At 37.0% G+C, this 26,468-nt stretch overlaps 1 protein-coding gene and 2 long non-coding RNA genes across 6 annotated transcripts; 2 read left to right on the forward strand and 1 right to left on the reverse strand.

Annotated features, from left to right (window-relative positions):
- The first annotated feature begins 230 nt into the window (after positions 1–230).
- Positions 231–26,258, forward strand: LOC139982990 (uncharacterized). Of its 4 annotated transcripts, XM_071996317.1 has the most exons (4): positions 231–270; positions 22,759–22,849; positions 23,921–24,012; positions 26,026–26,258. In XM_071996317.1, the coding sequence occupies exons 1-4, from the start codon at positions 231–233 to the stop codon at positions 26,145–26,147; spliced, it is 345 nt and encodes a 114-aa protein (XP_071852418.1). In that variant the 3' UTR covers positions 26,148–26,258. The 4 variants fall into 4 exon arrangements, 1 of the variants encoding a protein (XP_071852418.1); XR_011798457.1 differs by having other exon boundaries at positions 238–270; positions 22,759–24,543; XR_011798458.1 differs by having other exon boundaries at positions 238–270; positions 22,759–24,496.
- On the forward strand, positions 6,486–10,856 carry LOC139983000 (uncharacterized). The gene is made up of 3 exons (XR_011798467.1): positions 6,486–7,022; positions 7,569–7,758; positions 8,494–10,856. It is a non-coding gene; the product is annotated as an uncharacterized lncRNA (long non-coding RNA).
- On the reverse strand, positions 16,178–20,923 carry LOC139982997 (uncharacterized). Its single transcript, XR_011798463.1, has 3 exons — positions 20,326–20,923; positions 18,410–18,630; positions 16,178–17,689 (listed from the first exon to the last, which is right to left on the reverse strand). It is a non-coding gene; the product is annotated as an uncharacterized lncRNA (long non-coding RNA).
- Positions 26,259–26,468: the final 210 nt, after the last annotated feature.

Consider the following 26,468-nt stretch of genomic DNA (forward strand, 5'->3'; position numbering starts at 1 on the left):
CAAAACTTGTGAAAGGAAGTGTATTAAAAACCCCATAGGGCTTGTCGGGTAGTGACACTCCCTAAAAAAATACAGAACTTTACAAATAGAAAAGAGAACCACAAGAACAAAACAAACAAAACCACCTCTTCCTCTCCCTTCCCTAACCCCCATTCTCCCAGTTTCAATGAATAAATGAGTAAATGAGACACAATAACATGGATTAATCAATCCTTTGATATCTACAATACATGGATTCTTCGAGTGGCTTGCAACTTCCTTTCTGGAACAGTAAGTGCCTTCTCCTTTATTATGTAGAGCAGACTTATGGGTTAACAATCCCAATGTATGGTACCCAGGGCTGAGGGTGTATCAATTTGATGATGTTCATTTGGTTTGTGTGTCCATATTCTGGCTTGGTTTATTTTTCCAAAAAATCTGGTATAACTTCCCCTATGATCCTGGACTTTTCAGCCTGTGGAAGAAAACATCTAAGGTTCTGTCAAATCTGAAGGTTGATATACAGATGTTCTAGTAATTCGGTCTACCCCCCCCCCCCCTTGCTCCTAGTCCTTTGTAGCAAAGAAACTACTTAAGAATAAACTATACTAGTACCTTCCAAAGTTTCATGTAAAAGTGTGTGACCTTCAACTATGTTACTAGGTATTATTAAGCTACATATAGGTAGTTATAAGTTAGGCTAGAGTAATGCTCGTGATGAGCAAAGCCGCCAACAGCTAAGAGAAACCAGACTTCTTAAGGGAGTTGTTACAATTTTAACGTTTCTTTATATATGAAACTGAAGACTGGAGAAAGTCGAAAGTGAAAATGAGCTGGTGTTTGCATGTTTTAATTTGTCATAATACTGGTATTTGGTTATTGAACTGTTCACATTCACATTGAATAGGAGACAGAAATACAAAAGATTACATGATATCGCCCCCCCCTCCCCCACCATGTCAATTGGCACTATGACATTAAACATTGGCACAACAAAATAGCTCCATGTCACGACTTTAAAAAACCAATTTACTCCCGTATCGTGCAAGATAATGGACTTACATATTTTAGGGATAAGTTCATCACTAGAATCTCGGTGTGATATAAGCTCATTATGATGGTTTGTGATTCCTTCCCTTTAATCCTTAGGTATGATTAGACTTACACTAAGAATTGCTTAAATTAATTAACCTTGGTCTAAGTATTGTAGTCTTTGCGGTCACAATTTAAATTTACGTGATTTATTCATCATTTTTTATACGAGTTACACCCATTGTCATCAATGTCCGTCTGTGACTTACACCACCTGTTTCATTTACACACAGCTCTAATTTAACACTGTTGCACCGATTCAGTAGAGATAAATAGCGTTACTCCATTCTACATTCTATAGCTAATCGCGCAACAGATACAATCATCGAATCTACTGCAATCATAACACTAATCTACTATCCAGGTATATTATTGTTGACCCACTGGCGATCCTGTTTTCACGAGTTATACTATCGTGTATGAAATGATGCATTAATCAATGAAAAGACGAGGTGGAAGTAATAAAGATATTACATTCGCATTATCCTGGGTGTTTTCATATGGCAGTTAGTTGGTTCTCAAATCATTATGACATGGTTGTTATTTTCGGCTTGTTCCAAAGGGTAATAATTGTCGTTATGCAAAAACACATGGACTTAAGACAAATTGTGTTACTGAGTGGCTATAATGACTAAAGTATTCGTCAGTATGTGAAAACGAGAGTGGGCCTCAGGTGGACATTCGTCAAAAATCAGTCACAAAAAAACGACAAAACTTGACAGTTTTAGAACTTCAAACCCGGCTGAACCGATTCTTCAACCTCGAAATAATTAGGAACAATGTCTAGCTCAATTTCGCCATAAGTGCACATTCGCCACTACGCGAAAACGGGAACGACTTGTTATCGATAACTTGGTGTGTTGCCGTAGTTTGTCAAGGTCTTGGTACTACGGGCGAAGGTCATTAATTAAGTTTCGTAACACATCGGGAAACGATTAGAGGGGTGGGGCGTAGGTTTGTGGGGCGTGCGTTTTTATGCAGATGGGAACAATCTCGATCAAGAAGTGATGGGTGCGTCCCTCCCCCCCCCCGCCCATGATATACCCTCGGAACCACTTCATGATTTTCACAGGAGATGTGCTCAGTTCTCAAATTGCATGCGTAAAATATTTTCAAATTCATTGTACGAGGACATATGTCTAGTGCAGTTCGCATATAGATCCTGGTCTAATACTGAAATGCGTCATGTTCCCGGACGACTCGGTCGAGTTCGAGATCAGCCACAGTTGGTTTCATAGCACAATTGTACAATTGTTTAAGGCGTCCGTACACACACACACGCGTATGATAGACCATATATAACATATACATAAATATATATATATATATATATATATATATATATATATATATATATATATATATATATATATATATATATATATATATATATATATATTTATCTATATATACATATATATATATATACATATATATATATATATACATACATATATATATATATATACATTATAGAGAGAGGAACAATGGAAACGTCAAAAATAAAGTTGTTAGTGTACAGGGTAGGGCGAGACGAACGCCCCTTTCGAAATCCTTGATCCGTCACTGGCTACCCTGTGTATATAATACGGATCAGCACTGTAATTATGTCACTGTTCCTCTTTCTCTTCGCGGTGTCTTAGCGCTTTTCTTACACTCCCTCCTTTTCTCCTTTTTCTGATTTTACTTCTTTTTCTTTTCCCTTCCTCCTCTTTTTTCTCCTCTATTTTATCAAAACTCCTGATCAGACAAAGGCTTCGGCACATGCAAACTGAACGAGTATCCATTTTCTACCTATAACGTTATGACACCGGCTGTATATATATATATATATATATATATATATATATATATATATATATACATTGGTATATTTGTTTACTTCAACGCATGGTAGCTGGGACTTAGGTTTACCTCGGGGATAGGTTTACCTGACACCAGGTAAACCTAAGTCTAGGGTCTTCTTGTTCAATCAATTTCACTTCCTTTGAGGAATGATTATTTCGAGTTAAGAGAAAAATTCATAAACTTTTCAATTCCGAAGTTACAAAAAAAAATCGTTCATTTAAAGGGTAAAATTTCCCCTCAAAAGTGGAGGTAATTCCGAAGGGTATATAACAGAATTACGAACATGGTATATATGTTGATATATATATATTATTATTATATATATATATATTATATGTATATATATTGTTGTTCCTCTAATTACACTGAAATCTTCGTAATTGTACTTTTTCTTCCATTAATTTGGGATATTTAAGAAAATAAGAGTTTCTATTTTAACTGGCAAATTTACACGTAACGAAACAACGCCCCCACACATAAGCAGTTCTTTCTGTGTTCGGTGGCAGGGCAGTCGATCGGATCGTATCGTTGCTATCCCAATAGCCTACATTCAACGTTACTTTATGTGGCCTAGCCATGTAGTCTACAAAGGAAAGTGCCGCAGGTTACCGTAAACGTTGCCCATTTGAAGTTGGCTTTTGGACTTTGGTGGAGTATATGCATTGTGAGTAAATTCCTTAAAAGTGTTCCTGATATATTAATAACATTTAGAGTAAATACCTTCATGCTGAACACAAATAAATTAAGACCATGGTTAGAGTTAGAGTAGACTAGCCTAGGCCTAACGTTAGCCCTAAATTGGACCTATCAGTATTACTGGCTATGGTAAATCACAGCTGCCTGCTACTGCCTTTGCTGATACTCGGAATATAAATGTGATACATAAATTAAAGTATATACTTGTAACAGACTGGTCAACCTACACATTTTGCAGCCTGGTGATCTTCCAGATCTTTTAAAGTAAAGGCTTAATAATTGACGCACCTCCAAATATTACTAGGCCTACTAGTACTAGCTGGGCAACTATTACTATATACTAGCCTACTACTACTGTAGCTAGTACTAGCAACTATACAGCAGGCAACCATAACTTTTTGCATCCAAGCAGAGTTAAATATTTCATGAGTTTGAATCCATTTCAGGTATTTGCTGATCAAATTGTTTTTGTGCATGTTTTGGGGCATTTGGAAATCTTACTCCCTAAAAATAACCAAAATTACCTCAATATAATTAATACCACTAATCTCTGGGACCTGACCTTTCTGAAGTTAGAGGCTCAGAGCATAGCAAACAGCATCCAACGATAATGGATGTTTACTAAGGCCTTCACTACAGTAAGCTCATCGACAGATGTGTCAATTTAGGAGTATGAAAGAACTTGCATTCGTGCGATGCAATTTTGAACCATTTCACGAAATATAAATCTTTGGGTATGTCTCAATCTCTCTACCATAAAATAAGGCAGTCAGAAAGTCACAACTCCACAAAAACAGATACACAAGCAAACGGAACACTACAGTAAAAGAAAGGGCCTGACAGATTCCATAAACGAGTTACAAAAGTAAAAAATGTGAAAACGTTTGCCGTCTCAGTACAATATTCATACCCACAATATTCTGGTGTTAGTGTGCATCACTAAGCCGTGTGCGTACAGTAGTAGTGGTGTGTCATTGGTTCTGATTCAGAGAACTACAGTAAGTCACATAGGGCCTCAGTGTAGCAGTGTACAACAATTTGTTGTATTGTAACATGAGTTTTTTCCCCCTGCACCTATGGGATGAATCATGGCTGAAGGTAAACAATTGAGTATTCATTTTAGAATAACAACGCAATCATGGCTAAGTAATTTACGCATTTTGATATTAACGTTATGATGTGGGTAGTGTTACTAGTGCTGAAGTAATAGCTTGATCGAAAGTATTCCTCAAAGTCCCACAATGCCTTCACAGGGTGACCTACTGTACAGTCACTTGAGCACTTAGGAGTTTTTGCAAAAAGAGCAAATTCCTTGTCCAAAATTTGCTAGGTTTGATCCAGTTTTACGGAGTCCCATAACAAAAAAAACACAGTCTGTGATATATCAATGGAAAAGTGTAAAGATTCAATGTAACATATTTGAAAGGATTAGAGTATGTTGAAAAACCACCAGCTATGCATTTTAAGGAAATAAACAGTACCTCATTGAACCTTGCATTGTGTTCACACTAATGAGTTATGAAATTGTTATCAGTGTCTTCATCATTAAAAGCTATTAATTAGGTTGATCAATGGTCTCACATATTAGTGAAATCACAGAGGTTAAATTTCAATCAGGTTATAATGCCAAGGGAATCCAGACCTACTTCATAAAAAATAAAAAATAAATTCATGGCTCCTATAAAAATCATTCATGATAAAAACCAGCATACATACAGTATGTGCAACTAAAGTAGTTTCATATTGGGTATCATGTCCAAATAAAAGCTCTTGATTGTATTCAGTTTTCATACTTTTAAAAATGACCATCTCTGTGCAGTAATTTGGTGTTAGTAAGTAACATGAAAATGCACAAGACCAATGTTCAACAGGCACTAGATAGTTCTCATGTCCATACTGTAGCACAAACCAGGGAGTTGTTCCATTACAACTCCCTGCACGAACAGGCTATTATGATCAGAGTTGTTATGGAACAAATAAAACTCCCTTGTATGATGTTAGCACTGTACTGTGTGACAAAACACTTATATGCATACATGTGGTAACATGTTGCTATGATCCGATACTAGCTGGTTGGGTGTATAAATAGATCACCATTATGCAAACTGCACTGCACATGGTTTCCATTATGTAATAAGTTTCATTTTATGAATTTGTCAATCTGACATGTGTGCTACTGTATATGTGTAGGCTGCATGTACATCTTATTGTATCTTAATAATATACAGCAAAAAACTATTGAGAACTGTGATAAACAACATTTTCAAAGTGACAGTTGGGGATCTAAAAAGACCACTGAAAGCCTTCTGTAGCGATATAACATGATACTAAACATTATATATCTCTGCAAGCTAGTGTACCCTGCTTTGAGACGCATGGTTTAAATAAGGTTTTCACAAGTTTGCCCTGTTGACCCAACCACTGGCCTAGACATACCAATAAATAGATCTATCCATGCTTCAAATTGAGTTTTCACAATTTGACCATTTTTACCTAAATTACCTTTGACCTTCACCAAAAACAATAGGCTTCTTGTACTTGTGATGCATCTATACATACATACTGTACCAACTATGAGATCTGTCCAATAAAGCTTACTGTCATGAGAAACTGTGTTTACAAGCTAGGATCACAAACACAGTACTCCTACCAATGCACACGCACACATATGCCATCGTGAGTGGAAAGTTTCAACATCATTGAAACCAAACATTAAAAATGAACTCAGTCATAATGCCAAAGTCTGTGTACACGAGTAGTCCTGAGCTTAAACCCGAAATGATACGTTGAAGGACTAAATGTACCGGTATACATAGTCTAGGGTGCATGCAATTTTTTAGTAAATGAACTGCATGCGGGATGAGGCATTGAACCATGCATGAATACTATGAAGTGATTGCATGCTAAATTCCTGGGTACAACTTACATACCAAATAATAGATCAATATTCAAACTTAGTAGTGTGGCATTTTTCTCAATTGTTGCATATGCGGTTTCCATGAAAAAAGTGATAGCTAAATTAACTAAACTGACATGAATATTGGACAACATGTACACTAAGTATTGACATCAAATAGGGAACTGCACTGTCAAGACTTCCACTTGCAATTTATGAAACAATTATCTGGACTTATTTATGTTCATTCTCTTGTCAGAAAAGATGGCTCAAATTTGGCACAATTTGAGGAATGCATGAATGCAGAATGAGAACACCACAGCAGATATGCTCCACTTTATTGCAAGAAGTACAGGGCTGCAATTTCAAGGTCGACACAGGATATCAAAATACTGTAACTTTGAGCTGCTGGTTCATGCTGACCATGGGATGCAGAGAGAAATGGCTTATATGGAAATAAGGAGCTCCCACAAGCATATATTGCAAACATCCCAGTTGTCTTTAATATTCAGTAAGTATTGACTGTGAGATATATTTTAAATCCCTATTACCTGAAGTTAGTTTTCTAAAGTCTTCCCTTTAATACCCTCTAAGTCTGATCAACACACACTATACATAATATAAATTTACTGTACTAAGTTTCAACACGAACAAAGATGATGAAAATTTGCTGTTTATTTTCAAAAACTGTAAACGATCTAAGGCAACGGCTAACAAAGTAATGTAAGAAAGACTTTCCACTTCCCACCAAGTCCACTGCCAAACCTTTTGGTTTACTTTGCTACTTACACCATCATAAAATGTTATCCGAATTGAAATGACTTTATGTGTAGTCTTTGAAAACCAAATGTACTGTAAATCTGCCATCTGGCAGGCTGGAATGAATTGTAGGTAGGATTGTGAAGCATCACATTTTAACCTTGATTATGATGTGTTTATTTGTACCTTTTGCAACAATGTCAATATCAAAATGTGAGGCTTTAGAAAAATATTTACATGGAATGTACTTCAGTGAAACTTTGACATATGATTGAAATGTTGTTTTGGTTCATTGTAGGTTAACAAGAGCTGATGGAATTTCTCCACAAGAGAAGGAAGTACTGTCATCAATAAAATCTGCAGACAGAAGAATATTTTTACTGAAGATCAGAATTTTCAATGAAAGGAAAGGCTTTCGATTAAAATTGGACAAACAACTTTTGTAGATATAATGAGGACTAGATTTATATGTCATTGCTTGGAGCCAGGTACGGTGCATTCTATGAGTTTGAATTTTTCTTTTTAGTTTCTGGACAGGTATATGACATGCAGCATACAAATTAAAATTTGTTAATGAATTTTCTTCCTTCACAGCATCATAAAATTCATTATTAATAATCCATTTATACAAATTCTTATGTTGCTGTATTTGAGAATAATTTTCGTTAGTAAAACAAAGATTTTAATCATATTCATTGCATTAACTATTATTCATGTAACTCCCTTACTTCACTGTATCAAATAAAACATTGTTTCACCAATCCATTATTCCAGTTGTTATACTGCTGGGAGGGGAGACACCAAGGTCTTTTAATACTTCAGTTACCCAATTAATGCCAATAGATGCTCAATAATGCTTCCCACAATGGGGATGTTGGGTCTAGCAAACCTTAAGTCTAGTGGACCCTCAATGTAATGGGCATCCTCCCCCCCCCCATGTTGGTACTGCATGTGGTATACTTTTGTTAGTGAAACTAAGAGTTTCATCCTAGTCATTACATTGAGGGATGCTCTTTATTAAACTCCTTTACTTCACTGCAGCGTATTGGTAATCAACTATTCTAGTTGTAATGTTGCTAGTACTGTATTTGAGAATCCTTTTGTTAGTGAAACGAAGAGTTTAATGCTATCCATTACATTTAGGAGTACTCTCTAAGTCTCTACCTTCTCAACATCATATAATAAATTATTAACAATCCATTATCTCTTTATATTTATGGCAGAGCTGTAGTCGAGTCCAATTAGCCAGAGTCTGAGCCAAGTCCGAGCCCACTTGGTATGAGCCAAATCCAAGACCCTTCAAGTCCGAGCCGACTCCAGATATTCAAATATGATCACCTTTGGTAAAAATACTTGAACTGTTATGATAATTATGCACCCAGGAGGAAATTTACCTCATGCTATAATTTTTTCGGACCAGATAAGTGGCAGCAAGCTTTTCCTGGTTCAAAAATGTTCAGGCCGGGCGCTCAACTTTCAAACCATGCAGGGAGAGGCAAAATCATATTCAAACCACGACCACCGCCAGGTTAGAACGTGCTTGTGAGAACCCTGCTCTACTAAAAGTGAAATTCTAGTTACATTTAGGATTGCTCATTAAGATTTTCAAATCATCATCATTGTCATGGTTGCTACTTTTTCTGATGTCATCATCATTTGTGAATTATTGTGATTGTTGCCATGTTACATTTGCCAGTATCAATTTTGCTTATTGTTCTCTCAAAATTGCAGAGTAGAAGGAAGAAATGTTAGCTAATAGTTATTATACCATATGTTCTTGGTCTCTAAATTGTTTACGCTGAGGTCAGTATGAACAGAAGTGTTTAGAATAGTTTTCCTTTCTGTTAAAGTATTTTCTGAATCATTTCATTAATTTTATATTTATACTGGAATTTTCAGTAGGTGTTGGCTTCATTGAGGGTCAAGGCTACTCAAGGTCAGTAGAGTAACATAGAGCATCTAACTCAACAAGGAAAAGTTGGTAGTCATATGTAGTGCATATAGGTTTCTGACATTGAGTACTATTCTATAAACAGTATAGCAGAAGCCCATGTGAGATAACTAGATATCTGAAACTGAAAGCCATGTTAACATGATAGTTCAATATTGGAATGATGAATGGAAGTTTGTATGCAGGTGTATCATGTGCTGAGCTCTTAGCCAAGTCAAAGGTTATTGAGGCCAATATAGGTAAAATCTGAAAACCTTCATGATCCCATACTATCTAGTATCTGACTAGTAGCTGCTTTAATAGCTGAATCTTAGGGCAATTAATATGTTTATCAGAACAAGTAATGTACCTCAAAAGACTTCTTAAGCTCTTTTGAGCCCCATTCAATATTTCAGTGTATTAACTTCATCATTCTTTTAACAAATTTACTCCAAATTGCTAGTTTCATGTTCTGGCAATGAACCTTTGTCATATCATGTTGCATGAGTGCTGTAACTGGTTTACAAGCTTGCAAAAGTCTTAAAAGGAGGATAGGGTGTTGGGATAAATAGTTCAAAATAATAGTAACAAAATTGTACCATATTTTGCTTTTCTTTTTTCCCATATGTTGCCACTGCTTGAATAAGACTAGTTGATAGGACTTTTTGTGAGCTCCACCTTTGACAACAAGGTACAGTAGACTTCAACTGCATCTTGTTGGCAACATCCTAGGAAAGTTTCAATAAACACAGATGTTTCTATAAATGAGGAATCTGATGAACATTCCAATACTGCAAGTCTTTATTGGACATTTCAGCAGGAGGCAATAACCAATTCTGCTATCGTTACATACTGTAGGTCCTTCATAAAATGCCACTTAAAGAACTGTATTACTTCCTTGGAAGGTGAATTTTATTGTCAAATACAACATCTGTCAAATATTTAGTTTCCCAACCTGTCCAACACCTCCCCCCCCCACCCCTCCATTTATCCCGAGTAGTTTACAGAAACTGGGACAGAACATTTTTTGTGGGAAACAAGGTTAAATAATGTTGTTTGAGGTATTGAGCATTTATCTATATGTCACTTTCGAATCTAGATAGGAGGAAGTAGCAAACAATGCAAGGAAAACATGAAGTTCAAGTGGATGCTTTAATTGCTTTTACCCAAAACATTGCTATATTCATTGATAAATATAATGCACTTCAAATTCAGTACCGTTATACAACATGCAAAAGAGTTATGATATTAATGTACTTTCTGAATTTAGACCATTGCAGGTGAACAAGTTTAACATTGGTTTTTAATTTGACTGTATGTAGAAAACACCGGTTACATAATGAACCTCAGATACAATGTCGTGCAAATGCATATTACTGCTAGGAGCTGTTTAACAAACAGTGAAAGAAAAATTTATTACTTGACTATCAAAAGATTCGCAGAACTCCACTTCTTCAACAATATTTACAGTGGTGCAGACTTCAAAGCAGTGCAAGGGCAACAACTGCCTATCTCTTTAAGAAATTTCCAAGTGCTTTCATTTCTAGCATTTGCATATGTTCAAAAGAAAAATGACAAATTAAAAGATGTGGTCTTTTCAACATGTTACCACATCTCCCCCCCCCCCCCCTCTCCCCCATCAATAAGTATTGCATTTACAGCAGTAACCCTTTTTGTACATGTGCAATATATGGGGCAGAGCCTTATTCATGACTTGACCAAGCCCTTTATCCATTTGAATAGCACAAGTTATGTCAGTGGTATTGACATCAATGCCTCATAGAAAATGTGCCTCATGGTGAATTTTCTAGCTGATAGCATGAATGTGAATGAGCTGAAGTTGTTGAAGTTGCTTTGTTTATATATTTCTGAAAGTAACATGAAATTTCATATTGATTTTTAATGAAAATATTTGCATTTATCAGTAATAAACAGAAAGAAGACATAATGATTTCTGCTAAAGTGTCTTATCTCTGCCTCTTATGTTAAAATGTGTTCATTGGTTGGTCCTTGTACTTCGAACATATTGCTCCCTAACTCAGCAAACCCATATTCGATCTGAAGATGCTAATTCAGACAGCTTACTGTTCTAGCAAGTTCTCGACCAATTATATTGATGAATTTGCATCTGGATGAATTTGCACTGGATGAATTTGAATCATGCCAACTATGTAAGGAGCCATTTCTTTAATCCTTGCAAGACTGTGCGAAAAATATATCATTCATTGGTCTGCATGGTATCGAATCTCCATTATGACCACTCATGAACGACCCTTCGACCGCGGACCGGCAGTAGGCTATAGTTGCTGAAAAACCTGACGTGACATAGCGCATAGGCCGAGATATGTCATGATATTTCAAAGCAACTTACCAGATTGTCTTTTTTCTTCTATTTCTCTAAACTATTTGATGACCATATCAAGACATGGGGATCTCAAAATAAAGGATGCTGTGAAACTTTAGAGCAGCTTACAAGGCCTGGGAAGTGTTATTTCTAACGATCTAGGAGGTCTTTATAGCTGAAAATTTCCCGTATGCTGAGCGCCAACCCATATGGTGGCACTCCACTCAGGTAGTAACAAGACGCCCTCCCAGGAATTGTTCAAGCCCCCCCCAAGCGCCCACCCCCTCCACTGGAACAATCCTGGCTACGTCACTGCATGTACCACAGGTTTATCTGATATCAAAGTGAAAGCGGCTTTCCACAAGAATAAAGAAAGCATATCTACATTTTTGTGTAACACCTACACAACTCAATCCCCACGCAAACAAGACTACCTACGTATAGTTTTCATTGAGGATTCCAATAATTCCTGCAATTTCCTACCAATAACATATGGAAAGTCACTCCTGTTATCGTGACGGAGCTAGGGGTATTGGTAAGAGGGGGTGAGAATGGTCTATATGGGCGCTTTCGACTTTATCTAAGCGGAGCGCCACCACAGGTTGGCGCAGAGCGTACAGAAATCTTTTGAGTAAAGATACTCCCTATATGGCAGGAAATGACCCTTTCCGGGCCTTGCTAATTTGCAGATAAACGAAGAATAAATAGGTGTCATCGCCAACAAAATGTGACAAATGTCAATAGGTAGATGAGAGCGCCATAAAAAAGTCAATACTCGCGAATAAGTAAAAAAAGTGATCAATAGCTGAAAAGGGCGCCAGCAGTCCATATTAGTCCGTTGAGGGGGGGGGCATCCGCCCCCTGACTGTATTGACGCTCCGCCACTGTTGGGAGCTCAGTGTAGGAAGAGAAGGGGGGAGAGGGAGGGTATTTTTTAACGGTTTGGGTGAGCGTCTGCAATGATTCGTAATGACATGTTATCACAAGCGTTCAACATGCTCAAATAAAAAGAATGAATGAGGAGGAATTCATATCACTTTTCAATCATTTTTTGAAACAAATTGAGCGAATTGATCGCTAGTAATCTTGAAATTGGTTTTATCACGGTCATTGTCATGTTTCTCATATGTACCTTTCTCATATAAAAGAATTCTGTACGTAATGTTATCAGAAATACTTTTAAAATGACACCAAAGAGATTAAAAATCCTTTTCGAATTTGTTAATAATATTGTCTTTTAAGAGACACCGTAGACACGTTGCTCGGTTGGGTTTACTGCAATAGTGGCAAATGGAGACCAATATCCGCACTTAGTGGACCTAATGTTATAGTCGTGCATTGACCTTGAACAGAGGGGCCTACCGTGAAAACATACGGAAAAGTCATCCTTTTATATCTCAGCGAGACAATTCCACTGGATACAATAATACGACTCAAAAGTCCTTAGATGTGGTCATCATAACAATCACAATAAAAGATATGTATGAAAAGCAGATTAAAGATATGATGGAAACTCAAATGTGGACCAAAAAACGATGTCCCTACGGATGCCGTTTAGTGACATTTACATAATTTGTGTGTAGTAGGTTCCGTAGCTCTTTTGTGGAAAAATTTTGTAATATGCTTAAATTTGGTAGTTCATCCATGCTTTAGATTAATGAGAGACATAGATCATCACGTTTTATGAGGAGGGAAGCTATTTTTAAAAGTCTGGGTAATAGGTACTGTAACTCTTTTCCTGGAGAAAGGCGGATAAGTTTCGAGTTCCTTCCACGCATTAGATAAATGAGGGACCTAGTTCATCACGCTTTGCGAGGATATCTCATGTATTAGGTGTAAGAGAAGCGGTGATTGAAAGGAAGGGAAGGGGAGAATTGGGGGGGGGGGTAAATGATGTTACCGGGGGACCTAATAATTTGTCCTAAATGAGATTTAAAAAATTCATTAATGTTAGTAAATTTCATTACTGCCTGCTCTCGCTGATTTCTTTTAACCCTATAGAGCGGAGTGTGTGAGGTGAAGAAGGGTAGGGCAGGATGGGGGAGGGATGATAAATGACGATGTAACCAGGGGGCTAATAATTCGTTCAATAAGAGATTTGAAAATATATATATATATATGTAAGTTAATATCATTACTGCCTGCTCCCATTGATTTCTTTCAAACCTAAGTTACGCTTATCGGAAGACTATACGCCGATAATACAATTCTTTAACAAGGAGATGCTTCTAATTTATTAAACTGTGTAACTTTCACTAATCTATTTGGAAAAAAATATGCTTTTAAGTTGAAAGACTCAGTTAGGATCAATTAAGTAGAACAAAGATCGTTGCGTGCTGCGTGTAACGATGAAGTTTCCTACATTGGGATGGAAGAGTATCAGGGAGTGTAAGATTGAGTGGGAAGTTAAATGACGGTGTAACTGAGAAATTAAAAAAAAATCTTAGTGCTAAAATCATTATTGCTTGCTCTTTGCTGATTTAACATTAGAATAAGTGTCTCTAATCATTAGATATTCCTTTAACATACGAGGTTCGGTTGGGGAAGGGGGGGGGGACACTAGACGGATTGACGGGGAAGAAGATTGGGAGCCAGTGGCGGAGCTAGGGATATTGGTCAGAGGGGCGAGAAAGGTCTGTACGGGCGCTTTCGACTTTATCTAAGCGGAGCGCCACCACAGGTTGGCGCAGAGCGTACAGAAATATTTTGAGTAAAGATACTCCCTATATCGCCGGAAATGACCCTTTAGGTATAGGTGTCATCGCCAACAAAATGTGACAAATGTCAATAGGTAGATGAGAGCGCAATAAAAAAGTAAATAATCTCGAATAAGTAAAAAGTGTTGAATAGCTGAAAAGGGCGCCAGCTTCCCATTTGAGTCCGCCCCCCCCCCCCGCCTGACTGTATGGACGCTCCGCCACTGCCTGTTATGACATAAGAAACAAAAACTGATATGAGATGAGTGTGGTATATACCTACTGACGACTGATAACAGTATTATAGTGCATGTTCTAGCCTTTTGACATCGTATGAATCTAGCAGACAACGTACAGGTACCGTCTGGTACCATTATCCGTTTTGAGTGATATTTAGGGGTTCTAGGACAAAATCCCCCGGACAAAATCCCCCCAGACAATATCCCACTGACCCATACAAAGCCTGCCTGCAACAACCAGCGATGGCCCAGGTGTGACAGTCAAGGCATGGGACATTGCACTGGTTAGGGTACCGTTCAGGGGATTGGTCAGGGTACTAGTGAGGGTACTGGCGAATGTAACTGTGAGGGCTCCTGTTAGGGTACCTGTGAGGGTACCGGTCAAGGTACTGGTCATGTGACTGGTCAGGGTACCGGTCATCATACTGGTCACTCTACCAGTCAGGGTTCCACTCAGTGTACTGGTTAGGGTACTGGTCAGGATACCAGTCCGGATACTGGTCAGGGGACTGGTCCGGAGTTCATTGAGGGTAATTGCAAGGCTACCTGTTAGTGTGGCCATGGGATATACCTCCATGTTGTGACATTTAAGGGACCGGTCAAGGTACTGGTCAAATTACTGTTTATTGTACCAGTACTAGTAAGGGTACGTGTCAGAGTATGTGTCAGGGTGCCTTTCAGGATACCAGTTGGGATACCGGTCGAGGTACCGGCCGGGGTACAGTCCAGGGTACTGGTCAGGGAGGAGCACCGGTGGGGGTAACTGTCAGGCTCACTATTAAGGTACCGGTCGGGGTATGCTCGGAGTACTGGTCCAGGAACCACTGAGAGTACCAATGGAAATACTGGTGAGGGTACCGGATGACGGTACTGGATGACGATACCGGGGACCGGGATGACGCATTTTTGTAAAGAATTGATGGGATTTTTTATAGCTTGGGGATATTTTGGCTTGGGTGGATTTTGTCCTAGCGGGATTTTGTCCAGGGGGATTTTGGCTCTGGGGGATTTTGTCCTAGGGGGACTTTGTCTGGGGGATTTTGTCCGGTCACCCTATTTAGGTATTAGTATTGGACCAAAAACAGTATTAATGTCGGCACAAAACAAACGTTAAAGAAAGCTCAAATGTTGTTTGTCCATCTCTAACATCCCTGGTGGAACCATGGAAATATTTGAAAATTGTCAGCACTGTGGCAAGTCCCCAGACATTTTGATATGTTACCATTATAGTTAACAAATTGGGTAAGCCTGTTCAGGGAATGATGATAAGCAGCCCTTCCACTTTTATGTTTTTGACAAAATACTATACACTCAAAGCCAGATTTTTAAAGCAAAAAAATTATGGCTCAGGAACTAATGGTATACTGGCAGTTTTGAACTAAAATCGACAGTGAATATTACATGAATTTCATCAGAACATAATTTAAGTAATGTATAAATGCACGCGCAGTTGCAATTGTTCACTGTATGTTTATTTTTTTTCACTCCTCAGAGGAATACTGCTACAAACAGTCAAACAACAAACAATTTTCAATTGATCAGGAATACAACAGAAAGTGTCCCTTTCTGTACACTACTGTACAGTATACTGTGTTGCTGACTCAAAACATAAACAGAGATAGATGCAGTAAATGTGATTGCTTAAAATTCATCAAAAATTGTTGACGATTTGCTTTTTAAAACTTCTACCCAGAAATCTGGCTTATTACCAAACACATACAGTAGTGGAGATTAGCATGATATTAAAAGAAGAGACACAATAAAAATTGTACAATCATATTCAAGCAGTTGATTGTATTTTCAATCCCAGTTTATATTTTCCACAAGATTTATTTCACATAAACCAGGATACTTGCACTATTACATTACCTCAATTTACTGACCTCTCTCATACATGAGAAACATTTTGGGAACTAACTTATACCTCAAGTAGTTATCTAGACTTACCAGTATAGGCACATGTATCCAATACCGTAACCAATGCAAATTACCACAATATCATGGAGTTTCCATGCTTGGAGGGACAAAATTATACACAATACCCTTGGATTGCACAATTTCATACCTATAGTTACAAATGTTGTGGTTTTACAGTATGTTTCATTGGGCTGCACTAGGTTTCCATGACATTGGTGCTAGTTGCATGTGCCTTTGCTGTATTCACTCCCCTCAATTTTGAGGGGAAATAATTTAATTTTGTTTAAAGAATAAACTGGTTCTTGGTGTAATAAAAGACCACAAGCTTTCAGTAATTAAGTCAGGCCTAACATTGTAAACTTTTCCCATAGCATAACCCCTGAACCCAACTTGTAGAATTGTGAAACTGTGGTTCAGGAACAATGCAGTGTACCCCTGGAGATTTTGAGGGATAAAAGTTTGAAAGATTTTGATAATAGTAATCTGCTTAACAAATACCCTTAGTCCTGCACAAGTATCTGTGTGGTGGTTGTTGAAAATTACTGTACTATGGCTTGCTGATCTTGCTTGGAATACAAAATTAAAACTTCTTAAAACATGAGAAATGCATTTAAGAACAGTTAAAGCAAGGTAAGGCAGCAAAATATCCAGTAACCTCAACACTTAAGCATCAGGACCACTTCAGTTGTATAACAAGTTCCATGTTCTTGACAAGCAGCTGCAAATGTTCCCTAATACTTACAAAAACATGTAGTGCCACAATGTCACCAAACTAAAATATTTCAAGAAGTACATTGCAAAAGAATGAGTCCATTTATACAGTTAAATATGTAGAAGACTTCCCATGAAGACTGGTCTGCATTCTCTTGGTTCTGTCTGCTTCAAGCTTATAATATTAATTTCCTCTATCTTTTATATGGTGTAACAGTGTAACATATCCCGGAACTAGTTAGTTTTCTGTTACTGCTACTACATTACTGTGCCAATCCAACAACTATTCCCAGCAACTTCCTAACTCCATTGAAAGATGTGCTGTGTCCAAGAGGATATACATGAGATGTGTGAATCTACTTTGCGATTTACAGGACATACTTTTGCTTTGCTTGGCATCGGCTTCTATGCAAGCTTTTAATTGATAAGCCCAACAAGGAGCTACTGTATACCACTATGTACAGCATGATGAAAAGCTTGGTTGATGATTGTATTCACTCCACTGTAAACTGTGTGATAATCTTGCCTGGCATTTCTAATTAGAGCATATCCTTTGCTGTATTAGCCTGTAGATCTATCCATCTGTTGGTACAAAAAGAAAAGCTTTCTCTTAAAGATATGCTGATTTGGTCCCAATTATAGCAAGCGCAATATAGCTTGGAATGTTCTGCGATTACCGAATAGACCTCACATGACCTCACACTCTACAAATGAAGAAAACAATGAACTGCTTTACAAAACTAAATCTCCTGTAATTCAGCCAATATTTTAATCATCTCACAACCTTTCATATATACTATTTTCACTGTAAATTTCAATTCGTTTATCCATCCCATTTTGGGCCCATTAATTCTTGATTCATCTTGCCTTGTATACAACATTACACATTTTATTTATGCAGCCATGCATTCAATTGGAGCTGAAACAGCTCCCTACCATAGCAAGTGCTTTTAAAAGTTGCAAGTCATTCAAGCTTTACCAATTGTAAAGATTTCAAAATTTAAATATGCATGTACATTTTATGTGGACCTAGCCTGACAATTTGGTGTTGTCTTGCATTGACCTTTAAGATTAAAAACCAGTGAGTGGATATAGCTCTAGTGTAGTTAAATACTATGGAGATAGAGGAAAAGATACCACCACATTAACCAGATCATACAAAAGTTTTCATCCGTTCTGATTGTTTCTTTCTTCATTCCATAACTTTGGAATAAATTACCTCAGATGTTACTCGTATTTGAGATAATAGAGTCCTATGGTATCAAGTTTATGCGATGTCAAACCTACAGAATATTAACTTACTTTTTGGTTAATTCAGAAAATATCTTCCATTTTGCTGTCAATGATGCAGTAGGTCACCACATCAGTCTGTCCCAGACGGCATCTGTGCTTTAGCTATGATTGCTGCCGTTCCAACATTGACTTTTTCACTGCATGGCAGCTACATCGTACAGTGTTATTCCCTTGGATAGTGGGCTGTTGTCATTCATCTTGAGATTGAGAATGTTGATCATCAAATTTGTCTGAGAAAACATTAACAGTGCCAATCAAATAAATATCAAATGGTCAGAGTGTAGATGTGCATTATTTCAATTTTTATTGTACACTTCTCTCCAATATAGTTTGGGCCAATACAGAGCTCAGATCTTAAACACTGAATATTGCACATTTAGTCAACTTGGTATTACTTATGGATCTAAATAGACTTAACAAAATGACTTACAGTATATGCAAGGGAGGGAACAGAAGGCTTTATCAAATTTTTGTGTTATATAGATTTTTGGAGGATGTTAACTTTTAATTAGGTGCACTCAGCTTTTGTAATAGTTACATTATGGAAATGTACTGACTCAATAACCTTTTGGATGCATGGCATTGTTATTTTGTACAAATTTTGGCTAGTTATAAATAAGACACTTGAATCACAATGCATCACTTGAGAGACTTAGATTAAAGGTATTCTGCATTGGCCCAAATTTGATGCTGGATTTTCTAGTATTATATCCTTTAACTGTTTTTATTGATACCCTCACTGGGATATTCAGACATCTTGCAGTACAGTGGTGTCTAGAATGTCTGAGAATATTTTGGAGAGTAAAGACTTCCAAGAACTTTTTGAAAAGTTCTAGCAATTATAGCATCTTTTATTCAATACAGGCTACTTGTAAGTTACATTTGCATGGTGACTTCAGTCTATAATAATCTAGGCATAGCTACTGTACAGTATAGTAAAGGCTTCATAATTGACGCACCCCCGTAATTGACGCACCTTAAATTATTACTAGCAACGATACAGCAGGCCACCTAAACTTTTTTGCAGCCAAACAGAATTACATATTTCATGAGTTTGAATCCATTTGAGGTATTTGCTGACCAAATTGTGGTATTTTTTAAGCTTTTAACACCCTCCCCCCAGTTTTGCACATTTTTTGGCCATTTGGAAATCTTACACCCTTAAAATACCCAACATTACCTCAATATGAGAACACTACTCTCTGGGACATGACCTGTCAGAGCTTAGAGGCTCAGAGCATAGCAAACAGCATCTAAAGTCAATGGATGTATACTAAGGCCTACACTACAGTTAGCTTATCGACGAATGTGTCAATTTAGGGGTATGAAAGAACTTGACACGGCAGACATTTTGTGGTCAAATTCTGCTCAATTGTACGGTGCATAAGCACAGAACCTTAAATATTTTGAGATTAGAACATTTCTGAGGAACTACACATATGAAAAACACATACAGTTGAGTAATTTGGATTTTTCCTTGATAGATATCATTGATCAAATCCTTAAGTGCGTCAATTATAAGCCCACCATGCTACAGTATCTGGTCATGATTAGGGCAATGTACAGTAACATAATTGTCCAGCAAAATCTAAGGCCATATATGGTACATACATGCACAGTAGGCTAAGAAGTTAAGCTGACCTACTTGAAATCTAATTTCTCTGGCAGTTGGTAGTAATTTGTAGCTCAAACTACAGACCAGTTTACCCTTGACCCAATGCTAAGGTAGTGTTAGGACTTGGACTATGGCCCTAGGCTACAGCCGAACGTAGGCTAGGCCTTACAAGTTTTAGGCTAGAAGCTATTCTAGACTATAGTATTGAAATATGGGTATGAACAAATAACGTGAAGCTGTATGCAACAACGTTACAATATCAACGTTATTAATATCACCAAACTTTATTGACTAATCTCATGGACCTTACCTGAAGTTGTTGGTGAGACGTTTTCGTTTTAACGGTACTTTTTTAAGAAAAAGTCAACAAGGAAAGAACCTGGGCACAAAAACCAAACTACCCGGCGAACGACTGACCCGATATCAAGCCCAGTCCCCTTGCATCGAGAGGAAACAGATACTACACATCATCTTATATTAGCCGAAACTGTTATTGGGTTGCATGCAATGCAGCCGACGGGTATGCTTTAGCGTTAGCCCTGGCGTATACAGTGTACACAGTGTAGAGCGTATACACTGAATACAGGCTACTGCCGCTGTCAAGAAAACTACGGATGCCTGTACGTCAGGTCAACTTATATACCAACTGGGGGATATACTTTGAGAGCAAGACTTAGGTTTACCGTAAGGGTTTGACCAATTGGATTTTTCCTTGCCAAATGACCCAAAAAGTAGGTAGCAACTTATAACGACTGATATGCAGTCCTAGTACCATAAGGTATACTGATGTAAAATTTCAAGTTGATCCAATCATTTCACCTCAGGTAAACCTAAGCACCAACTTGGAGAAGTAAACGTAAATACCAATCCAGTGCTATATATATATATATATATATATATATATATATATATATATATATATATATATATATATATATATATATATATATATATATATATATATATATATATATATATATATATATATATATATATATATATATATATATATATATATATATATATATTCAAGCTAGTAACAAAACCCCGAGATCCTAGCTGTCTTATCCGCAATAATACCAGTAATAATCAAGATAGAGGCTTAGGCTATCATTGATTGACTCGGGTCAAGTGTTTTTCACTTGGTGAAAAAAGGCACAGGTAATTCGCACATGTATTATGAAGTTTCTTCTCATTTACCACTGTAAAATAATACACAAAAAAACCAACAGACTGCAGAGCATCTGTTGAATAGCCACTCGTACACCTGCATCCTATTAAAAAAGTCCCAAGTTTCTGTAGGTCTTGTCTTCATTAGTACAACGAGTAGAAGGGTATCTACATGTAAGTTATTAACCTCAAAATCTCGCATATACAAGCTTTCTTTTTTTTACATTTGTTCAAAAGTTTACCTCACGTTCCGAGTAAAACTAAAATAAAACATTACAAATAAATGATACTAAACTTCTTTATTTAAGCTAATTACACTGAATCATTTCTTCAAACGCAAATTGAAATGTTAAAATATGTCTACTGAACCTCGGATCTGTTCTGAGAAAGATTATTGGACGCTTCAAATGAGAAATATACGTTATTTGTTTTCGACTACTATCACAGGTTGGTCTTACAATAATCAACCTAAACTAAAAGTTAATAAATTTGAGTCAAGCAATTATGTAATTGAGCAGACGTTTCTAATGTATTGATTAGCTTCATTTCACGTAATGCATGTCATGCGTTTCTAGTGGAACCCCAGATTATCAGCTTTGCTCGAGAGGTACTCGTGAAAATGTTCTCCACATTATGGGAAAACACTACAGACCCATTATATACTGTTACATAATTTTAAACTCGATTGATATTGACCTTAGCCAAAATTGAAGAGCCCAGTTGTTCCCTACTAGATCCGATTAATCCTCAATAACTATTCTTTCTTTAGCTTAAATTGCGCAAATACATAACCACACGTACCTACCAAGAATAGCAGCGTCAAAGCTAGTTTTATATTAGACATGTGTTAGAAGTGTTGCATAGTCCCCAACAGATTCAGTCTTTCGATGTTGCGATATTGACTTGAATTTACAAACACTGTTGGACTTCCTTCACATGATAACGTATTGATAATGCTTTGAAATGATTTTGCTAGTATGCTAAGATGAGATATTCTACGATAGACGAGTTTCGGTTCCTAAGTTAAGGCAAGAGCAATTTCTTGAAAGTGTTTTTGTCTGTGTAAAATAATCGGTTTGTCACAATGTAATTTGCTGCTAGCTTGATCACTTATGACGTGTTACATTTACACAGTTAGAATTATTCATATTAGCAAATATAAAGTGAGTTGGCTCACATCAATTTAGGAACATTACGATTAACAAATGTTGTCCGCATTGTAATTAACTGATGAATGGAAATGTTGTTGTTGCAGGGACACCTTGCTCATCCCGCAACGAAAAGGATTATTGCATTGCTTAGCCTAAAGCAGTGGTAGCTAAGGTGTCGTTGGGCTAAAATTCACAAAAAAAGTAAAGTGAATGAAACATGATTTATGTTACATCTCTTACACGTTGTGTTTGATACTGCTTTAACACCAATGCATTTACTTATCTATAGACAAGTAATTACAGTTTAAGTTTATTAACATAATTTAACCATGCAAGAGTGTATTTAAAGACCATAAAAAAACCTTTTTGCTTCTTTAATTTTTTTGATTTTTATTGATTTTTACATGATTTTTTTCAAACAGACGCAAACTCAAAACAAAATGTGGATCTCTTTAAAGGCCAATTTCATCAACAGTTTGGTTTCAGAACTGATATGATGTCATCACTTTGTAGGTACATACAACCGCTGTTTTTATACATTAAACTAACTGTTTTAAGTTCAGTTAGAAAAACACTTTGAAACTACTTAATTTGGTCTCATGACTTTATATGGAGCTAATTCAGTCTAGACAGTGCAATCCTTTACTTCCCATTTGGGCCCTCTCCTTTTACCTTCGTTACACCATAACCTTATGTGTAAACCTTGAACCAGAAAGTTTCATGTTATCCTATATGTATACGATATTGGTAGTCTGTTTGATGTTACTTTACAATTCACAAGGAGGCATTTACTAGTAACAGTTTGTAAGTGACGAAAACTTCAGGCTATGATAGCAAAACAATCTTTGCGGTCATGGTTTTAAACAAAATGGAAATGATGTGAAAGGCCAACTTGTCAGATATCCAGTGATGGTTAGCGGTTAGCTCGTGAGAACTTCCATCTATACAAAGAGACCACATTACTTTTGTGATTTATTGTGTAAGTCAACGGGGCTAGGGTGATTTTTACGCATATATATGAATTTTTAATATAAGTATTATCACAGATTAAAAGTACCACATAGTGCATGTGCCCTTCTATACATTAAATTAAACAGCCGTCTGAGCACGTCTGGTCAGTTTTTCCTTCGCAATAAACTATTTGGTCATTAAGTCTTGACCTACCAAAGCTTCCGTTCGTTGGGTTTTCTCTTCAACCTGTTAAGTAGTACATGTACATGGTCATCATATTTTATGTTACTTTCGCGAAATTTGGAAGTAACTGGTGTTAAATTAAGGGCAAAATCTTAGTACAATGCATGCAATACCTGTAATACTACTAATAGTAGTTAGGCCTAAATGCCAGAATGGCTATGGTAGTAGCCTAGAATAAGTCTAAACTATCTGTAGCACAATGTTGTATGAGGTCAATATCATAATCAGAATGGCTGCTGAGTGTTAATACCTTGCACAGAGAATGTTTTGGAGTCTTATTTAGCAAACAATCTACTAAGGTGTGCCATTTTCTGCCCTTGAGTATGTGCATCAAGGGCTTTTTCAGCCTACTCAAGGTCATTAATTTTCTGTTGTTTTGTCAATTTTCAGAGAAAGTGGATGTGCTAAGTCCTCAGCATTCACAGTTATATACTTATATACTGAATGGGTGTGGTATCCATGGACTGCACTGGTTAGATTAGGTAACAGCACATCCCAAACAACCCTGACATCAGAAGGAGATATCCTGATGCTGCCATGGGATATCTACTTCAGTAACTACAGGAACCAGTGCACTGAAAAAATAAACTAGTCAATATTGCCACGGACTAACGTTAAAGTAGTATGTAACGTTAGTCAATGCACCTGGACTAGCAAAAATCTTCGTTTCATCACTGCTTCTTAGTCAGTTTACACTGACTAAGGAAAATATTATCGCAGCTCAGTCGGTGGCGACGGACTAAGGTATTTTAACCCATGGACTAAGAACGATACGGACACCCGATTTACGCCATAATCGTAGCTTAGTCGGTGTCGACGGACTAATGTATTTTAATCCAATTCGATTCAATTCAATTTCGAAACCGAGAGGCAACGGCAGCTTGCTGGGCTTGGCATAGTTTCATACGATCACTCTAAGCAAATTTCAACCGTAAATCACCCAAGAAGGTCTTTAGAATAATGGAGGTATTAACTGCCTTCATTGGCCTACCTGTTATTCCTTAAACTTGAAGGTAAAATTAAGGTTAATTGTTAGGCCACTGGCACTAGTACTGTATTATGGTTAGTGTTACGCTACGCAGTATCATGGTGGGCTCATAACTGACGCACTTAAGGATTTCATCAACGATATCTATCAAGGAAAAATCCAAATCACTCGACTGTATGTATTTTTCATATGAATAGTTCCTCAGAAATGTTATGATCTCAAAATATTTAAGGTTCTGTGCTTATGCACCGTACGATTGAGCAGAATTTGACCACAAAATGTCTGCCGTGTCAAGTTCTTTCATACCCCTAAATTGACGCATTCGTTGTAAAGATAACTATAGTGTATGCCTTAATATACATTCATTGACTTTAAATGCTGTTTGCTATGCTCTGAGCTTCTAAGCTCAGACAGGTCAGGTCCCTGAGAGTAGTGATATATATTGCGGTAATGTTGGTGATTTTTAGGGAGTAAGATTTCCAAATGACCAAAAAATGTGCACAACTGGTGGGAGGGAGTTAAAATCTTGAAAAATACCACAATTTGGTCAGCAAATAGCTGAAATGGATTCAAACTCATAAAATATGTCATTCTGCTTGACTGCAAAAACTTTAGGTGGCCTGCTGTATCGTTGCTAGTAATAATTGAGGGTGCGTCAATTACGAGGGTGCGTCAATTATGAAGCCTTTACGTGTAACCGTTGTTACGCTGGCGTTTCGCAATACACAAGTGCAATAACAGTGAGTAGCCTATAGGCTTCTACTGGGTACTGCAGTGTATTCTCAACACTAAAGTGTGCATTCTAAACACCAATTAACAATGTGTTATGTGTGTATTGGGCTAGATTGAACAGTGGCACATAATCTTCTAATTTATTCCCAAACAAATGCTGGGACTATTAGTCTCAATAGTTTATTTGAAGTCCACACTCATTTGGTAAAGATTTCCTGTAATTTCCCATGTGAATCTAAATGGGTCGGCTATGTGATATCGAATAAGCAAGGCTAGACCTTCAAACTTACAGTCACAGTAGGCTGAACAAATTATGTTGGCTAGTCATCGGTATTATATACTTTAGTACTATATACTAAAAAGACTAAATCAAAACGACCGAAAGACAAACTTAGTGTAACAAAGTACTGATTCTTTCTAGCCTAGGTCTAAACAGGCTTGTTATGTGAGCAAGCAAAATAACAACTATAAACGATAAGGCCTATAAATAAGTTGGCTCAGTGCATTTGTGTTTTTAAAAGTTGATATTGTTATAGATCATAAAAACAAACAAAGATTTAGCCCATGTTTTATTATCTCTGTACTCTGGGCATTTGATTCTGGTTGCAATGGTGATGACACTCACCTGGTTCAAATGTTCAGCTTTATACAGTCTGCTTCAAACTTTGGGATTGTTTTTTTTAAGCTATAGTGGAAGCAAATCTCACATAACTTTGTGGTGACAACTTTATTTTTTTTTTTCAAATGATGAATACTTTGCTGTTTCTTTTTCCAGGAAGAATTGAAAAGCCAAATATCCAAGTCAAGGGTGAGGTTTCCTGTGATGTACGACACCAGTGTGGAGGCAACAGCAGAAGAGGAGAACTGTGTTATATATGGCTTAAAGACATGTTTTAAGATGATATATTGGTACCCTTTGCAGAACAAAAGAGTTTATAAGAGAGTCCAAATAGCTAAGGAACAAGTACCATAGAGAAAAAAGACGGAAGAGTGAGTTTAACTATTGTACCCAACTGTTTAATGATATTAAAGATACTTTTCATAACCTGTTTTAAAAAAAACAGTCTGGTATATCATTTACGTGCAAGCTTCATAAATTTGGTAAAATTTTTACTGATTTGTAGAGCGGGAGCCCAGAGGGTTTGGTTAGCTGGGAAGGTAACTAATTGCCTGGTACATCACAATGTTCACAGTGCATTCCTGTATATGAAACCAGAC

This window comes from Apostichopus japonicus, chromosome 16 (assembly GCF_037975245.1).
Source record: "Apostichopus japonicus isolate 1M-3 chromosome 16, ASM3797524v1, whole genome shotgun sequence".
NCBI lineage: Eukaryota > Metazoa > Echinodermata > Holothuroidea > Aspidochirotida > Stichopodidae > Apostichopus > Apostichopus japonicus.